Source organism: Epinephelus moara, chromosome 10, assembly GCF_006386435.1.
Source record: "Epinephelus moara isolate mb chromosome 10, YSFRI_EMoa_1.0, whole genome shotgun sequence".
Taxonomy (NCBI): domain Eukaryota; kingdom Metazoa; phylum Chordata; class Actinopteri; order Perciformes; family Serranidae; genus Epinephelus; species Epinephelus moara.
The window spans coordinates 39,451,529-39,458,388 of record NC_065515.1 but is presented as its reverse complement, the minus strand read 5'-3'; the positions used below and the strand labels follow the sequence as shown (position 1 = coordinate 39,458,388).

General features: G+C 38.0%; 1 protein-coding gene across 1 annotated transcript; it reads right to left on the bottom strand.

The window, feature by feature from the left end:
• Positions 1–29: 29 nt before the first annotated feature.
• Positions 30–4,884, bottom strand: gpx7 (glutathione peroxidase 7). Its single transcript, XM_050054393.1, has 2 exons — positions 4,666–4,884; positions 30–301 (listed from the first exon to the last, which is right to left on the bottom strand). Exons 1-2 carry the CDS (start codon positions 4,795–4,797, stop codon positions 32–34), a joined length of 402 nt encoding a protein of 133 aa, XP_049910350.1. The 5' UTR covers positions 4,798–4,884; the 3' UTR covers positions 30–31.
• Between the last annotated feature and the right edge of the window lie 1,976 nt (positions 4,885–6,860).

The following is a 6,860-nucleotide window of genomic DNA, read 5'->3' as shown; positions in this document are numbered from 1 at the left end:
AAGAACAAACTCACACCAACACCATCACATCTCACTCACCAACAAGGTACTTGTAGACATTGTTTGCTCCAGTTCCGACGACTGCAATTTTACTGAACAGGGGGAAGGAGACTCCGTAGACTCTGCGCACAAAGCTGTCAATCTCCTTGTCGCTGCCGGGCTCTTGCTGCCCAAACTGGTTGCAGGGGAAGGCCAGCACGTTGAAGTGATACGGCCCAAAGTCCCGCTGGAGCTGCTGCAGGTCTTTGTAGTGTTCCTCAGTGAAGCCACATTCACTGGCTACATTCACCACTAGGGACACCTAAAACCACAGGAACACTCGGTAAAAACTCTGATTAACAGTCCTGACTGTCACTAAACAACCGTCAGCAGCAGCTGAGAGACTATAAACAGCTGTTCATATACCTGAATGAGAGCAGATGGACAGGACATGCTCTGTGCACATCATCTGTTAGTTTTGTTAGCTTGTGTTTATCTCAGATGTGTCGGTATGTGAGAGAAGAGACAGAATATATCTTTAGTTTCATATCAGGGTCAATCTAAGCGTAACAACTAGTACACAATTGATGGAGCCTCAAAGCCCCAGCCTCATTTTTTTCTGTGATGATTTTTTTTACTACATGAAACACTATAATCTATTTTATCAATTCTATTTAAGAGCAACTTCAAGCAACTACAAGGTATTCTTAACAGGTTATGCAAAGCCCCTTTCCCACTAAACAAAAACAAAAAACACTACCACTCGTTAACATCTGGCTAACATGGGAAATGTTACAATCGGCATTCAGCCCTGGGACAAATGACTCTGCAGTAGTCACCGGTACTGTCTCTATAAAAGCAGCGCTTAAATATCGTTCAAAATTTAGTTGGCACCAAGTTTGAGAGAGAGACTGAATAACTAAGAGATATATTAAAAAAGAGGTAACACTTTGTAACATTTTCACTGGCCTCCATGCTGCTTTCTGTTGTTTACTAACCTGTTTTCTGGCCTGTCCCTGACGTTGAACGTGACACACTGGTTAAAAAAAATGAATGAAAAAAAACAGAGAGGAATACTCATCTACTGTAGAGCCATGTGACTCTGGTGTACTGGTAATGGGAAATCAGTCTAATGCCTATTTTAGACGAGTTTTCGCACATTTAAAAAACCTGCGTACACACTAATTTTGATAGAAAAGGGTCAAAATCTCAGCTTAAAGCTGATCCCTCTATATGACCTACATATACAAACAAGACCATCAGCGATAAGATTGCTTATTTGTATACAGTTATTCTTAGTGCCTGTCACCATGTCCAATACCCTGTGAAATCATGCCAAATGATTTACGTGAGCAGACCAAAAGCACTTATGTTTACGTTTTCCAAGGTGAAATTTGGCCGTGAGTAGTATGGTAGCCAGTTAAAAGGAAGCAGGATAAGATTTTTTCTTTAGAGAATTTTATTTTTGACATTTTATATTTTGTGGCTTGGCTGATACTGGGGCAGGATCAGCAAAGAGAAAAAGAAAAGAATTGACAGAGGAACAAAAAACATGAGTCAACAGTGATTCCAAAGATGGAGAGAACTCAAAACTCCTCACAGACAGGTATGTAATATGTCTACAGCTATGAAATACATTGCAAGACTGTTTTACAATATATGAATTGACATTAGTGGCTAAAAACTATGTTAATCAATTCAGCAATAGATTGCATGTAACTGTGTACACTGTGATTCAGACAGAAAGTCAAACAACATGTTTGATCAAATCAATGCCTTTGCTGTTTACCTTTTCACATTAAGTGTTAGTGGGGTTTTCATGGATGGACCTGTGCAGATACACGGCACAGAAACAGTTGAGCATGTTAGTGCAGGTTAATACATGTTACAGCTTCATGCCTCAGCTCACAGTCAGTAAGGAGTTTCTGCAGAGGATGGGAGAGCAGCTCATCGCTGGGAAAGTGAGCACATGCATTCTTTAATTTGGAGGACAGACTGACAGTGTGATGATCCCATCATCTAGTGCTGACATCTAGTGTCACAATGAAGCAATTCCACGTGTGTTGTATCTGAAAACCCCATGAACCAAATCCTTCATAACATGGCAACTTACTTAAAACAACAGTACACTAAAATGTTTCAAATATTATGAGTAACTAGCTATGATAACTATAAGAATTTGGAAGCATCTGTGAAAGACACCTTTTAACCCGAGACATTGGGCAGGATACATATTTTATATTTTGGGGGGGTGATCTTTGTTAATGTTTTTGTTTATTTATTGTTTTTTTTTTTTTTTTTTTTTAACTATTCCAAACGCTTGACTTTTACAACATCTTGCCTACTAATCTGCAAGCCTGTCACGGGTGGTCAAACTATCTGAGTCACAAAGCTAGACCGATCACTAAGTTTAAATGTCCTTGTCTGAGAATAACTAATAACTAATGTTGATGTATAATGAATTATGTTGGATTACTATTTCTTAATTTATGGGCTATTTGGGATAACCCCAGCAGGCATCTGACATCAACATGACGTCAGAAAGACATTGGACTCTTTACGTTAGACAGACGTCAAATATTGCTCGGAATGAAAATCACATTAACAATATTTTAAATGTCTATCAATGTTAGAATTTCACACTGTGTGGACATTAACATTGTGACGTTTTGCAGACGTTGGGTTTTGTTCTCTATACCTGACAACAAAATGTCATTATTCTACGTCAAGATGACATTGGATTTTTGTTACTTAACAACACAACTTAAAACCTACAAAATATCAACATCATCTGTCATCAGAGTTCTATGTCAAATTGACTTTAGCAGTAGATGTCCTGCCATTGATTTTGGTCACCCAACATCACAACCTAAATTCAACCTGATATCAATCAGTACATTTATATGACATTAGTGAAAATAGATTTATAGTGTTAGTCTGACTGAAATCGGGCTTTTAAAATACAAGTAAGAAATGTTAGTCTGACTGAAATGGCACTAAATCTAATTTCTCAAAGCTGGACTAACACACCCAGATAATGCTATCGGGAGTCGAATTACTCCTACGTGTTTTCAGTCACTGAAACCCAAATTGGCCTGGGTGCTCTGAGCATGCTCCACAGCGTCCGCCCTGGGCTTTGATCTGGAAGTCGAAAGCATTAAATGTGTAACAGAAGAAGAGGCCCGTAACAACATAGCGAAATCTACATCCAGAGCCATGCATTTTTGGAAGTATGAAATGCACAGAGCTGTAAAGTTGTCTATCACGGGACCAGTTTGCCACTAGTTAACCATAGCTAACTTGTTTGTCGATTGTTTGGTCAGCGACGTAATAGGTCAACCGGAAAAAGGTCCAATACTAACAAGCTGGAGGCATGTCGCCACTCATCATAGCAGAGCTGGACATACTTTGGTCAATAAATCAATTCCTCTCCCGTGCTTGTATACTGGGACAAGGACAGTAGTCCAATTAAATGGCCTAGACGAGCTGTAACCGTGCATGTAAACGTACAGAGAGTCTAAGAACGTTGGTGGCCAGCTGGGATGGTATAGAACAGTGGTTCCCAAATGGTCCAGCCATGGCGTCCAGACTTCTCCGTAGTCATTAGTTCAAGGTCAGTGCAGTTTAATATATTCAGCATCATACTTGCATTTGCATGTAATTGAGCTAGTTTGCTATCTCTGTCAAGAAGCTGTCCATTAGTCACACACTCTACAGTGGGAAACAGCACTTCAAAATAAAAGCTCTGTGCTGGAAATTCACTGCGCTCCAAAATAAAGTGTGTTATTTTACAAACTTGACATGTTTGTGAGTCACTTTCGGTCCACTCAGAATGGACCTGTGACCCACCTTTAGACCGCAACCCACCAGTTGGGAACCACTGCTATAGAAAATGGATTTGGATATAGATTACCATGGCAATGATTGCAGCATTGAAGCTTTCGAGTCAGCCCTATAAACTACACATGGTCTCATGTTTATTTTTATTCATGCATGTTTACTTCTTTTTGAAAAAGATCCTCACATTAACTGAAAAAAGAGGTCAGGTGTAAATATGTAGGCTTTATCATATAAAGTACATTTTCCTACAACATTAATACTGTGCTGCCCACACATGAATGCACCTCAAACTTCCTCCATTCAGCTCCACTTTGCTTACATTTGTTATATTTTGATATGAACAGTGTTAAACAAAACCTGACTGGCTAATAGCAAAAAACAAACAAAAAAACAAACACCATACCTGGAAATTTACCTGCAAACAAAATCCCGTATGTTAAGACTCATTTAATGACTCTGGTAAACTTAAATAGAATCTGCAGAAGTTTCATGTAGGGTATTAAATCAGTCCATTAAATGCAGACTGAGGCTAATCCTGTCTACTTATCGGTACCTGATTTGAATGAAAACTCTCGTGCAGCTACAGCGGCTCTGCAGGCCTGTTGCCACGTAGGCTAGCGGGGGTACATGATGGGACATCCCGAGCAGGCTACAGTCACACTGATCCTCTGCAGAGCTGTGTTAGTCACATCTACTAACAACATGCTAAGTGAGAGAAGAAATAAATAAACATTCCCATGCAACATTCAGTCATGCAGCCGGCCGACATGCAGAGAGACCGGTTACTGTGAAGACTCCAGCATCACCACTATAGCCTAATATTCATCTGTTCAGACCCAGACTTACCGAGCCCCGGTACTTTTCCAGGGACACTAACTTCCCCCTGCTGTTCACTACTTTGAAAGTATAAAAGTCTTTCTCTTTGCTCTCAGTGAGGCTGAATAAAGTCAGCAACACGGCCAGCGCTCCGGGAAGCATCTTCACAGTCAAACTGCCAACGCAACAGAGAAGAAACTTGTTCAAACTCCTGCGGATCTCCTCCGGCCCGGAGGACAACACTTCCGGCACCGGCCGTCATTTACAAAATAAAAGCCGTGTTGATAAAGCTGTGTTGCAGCCACGAGTTGCAGTCAGAACGCCAAAATAAATATAAAAAGGTAACTTCGGTAACTTATGTCAAAATTATGAGATAATTAATATATAGTATTTTACTCTGAAATAGTGATAGTAAATGATAAAGTGACTTTAAAAGTAAAATCTACAACTTAACAATTCCAAAATTCCAAAAAACCTACAGACGAAAATCATGAACTAGGAAAGCAAAATTTTTATTTCGGCCACCTCATGATTTGTACATAAAGTAGGTTAAGCACTACAAATTATTATTATTTTTTATTATTTTTTATTGTTAGAATCCAAATACTATACAGATTTTATATTTACTTACCTATTTTTTATATTTATTTATTTATTTTTGTCAGTTGTCATTGTTATTTAGATTTTTGAAGTGTTTCCGCACATTTAAGTTTTGTCTAGATGTTAAGTTTCTTTTTATCAAAATTATAAATTAGGCTACCATGTTGTGTCTCTGAAAATCACATTTTCAACCAATTGTTTCAAAATTTTGACCGACTATGAGTATTTTTATGATTCAGACTTTCCATCAAGATGAATTCTTTTTGTTTTTTAGTAAAAAATAGTTTATTTTTGTAGTTTGTTTGTCAAGGATAATGATAATCCAGTTGTCTTAAAAGGCCATGGCTTTTCATTTGTGGGATGGTGACTGCTGTTTAACTTTGAATGTCAGTCAAAACTGACTTTATATCTAACTTGAAAGCTAACAGAAAGCTATAATTCAAAAGCCTGTACAAGTCTGTGAAAGCCATTTTCATCACAACCAGAGAGGGACATTAATTTTGCTGGACTTACCATGTATTCTATCATGGTGGACCCTCAAAGCTTTTATTTTGAAGGCGTAATGAAGCTCTGGAACAAAAACGTTCCGCCTCTCACTCTCAGCTCATTAGGCAAATGAAAGCATGCACACTATGGCCTACTTAAAAAAACACACACAGAGAACAAAACCTTACCTCTCTGCATATTAATTACAGGCTTGTTCATGTGTAAGAGAAGTTTTCACAAACTGGGTCTCATTTGTGGGGGAATTCAGGCTATGTCACATTCCTAACCAGGGGATAATTACACATAATGTGGGACTGAGGGATATTTTGGTTATATCCTGTGGTCTGAAGTTTGGGCTTAGTTTGAGAGAATGGCCTAAATACTGTGCCAAAATAAATAAATGAATAACATTAGGAAGTGGCTCAAAGATTGTCTTTTTTGCATTCAATTTCATTGCACTACAGCATCCAGATTATTTTTTCTAAAAAAACAAAAAACAAAAACAAAAACACTACATCAAAATGCAATATGTAAACAGGGGAATCTTTTCTATCAACCAGCTGTGTTAATCATTACCTACAGGTGAGTGAAGGGGAGGGACGCTTTTTTGACAGAAACATCAAGATCACCATCATCAAGGAATGAAAGATATAAAATGTGATGTGTCTAAACTAAACGTTTAGACGACAGCTCTGTATCAGCCTCTGTACAGGCATTTGTAACTGCCTTGTTTTTCACAACCTTTGGGAGTGAATTTCACAATATATTTAGGAATAAAGTTATCATGGGACAAAGAAAATTCCCAGTGAGTCTGGAAAATCCTTTTGTTCTGCGTTTGGAAATTTTCTAGTTTTGGCTAATATTATATGCACAAAAAAATGTTTTATTTCTTAAAATGTGTACAGGCCTGCTTGTTTGTTACACAACTGTAACGACATCATACTATTTTATTTTGTATCCATTTTTCTATGTATGTGTGGCTTACATTGTATACTGCTTGCATTGTTATTTTGGTATTTTTTGTAATTTTGCTCTTGTACTGTTTTTATTTGATAGCATTCTTAATTTTACATTATGTACCTCTATTCATTAATGTATGATACCATGATACCATCTTTATCTGAGGGGATAGATAAAGC

Excerpts from the sequence above, each read along its gene's own strand:
- gpx7 (XM_050054393.1), bottom strand. The coding sequence starts at position 4,797 with ATGCTTCCCGGAGCGCTGGCCGTGTTGCTGACTTTATTCAGCCTCACT. Across the intron at positions 302-4,665 it reads TGGAAAAGTACCGGGGCTCG|GTGTCCCTAGTGGTGAATGT; the intron begins GTAAGTCTGGGT and ends CTGTGGTTTTAG.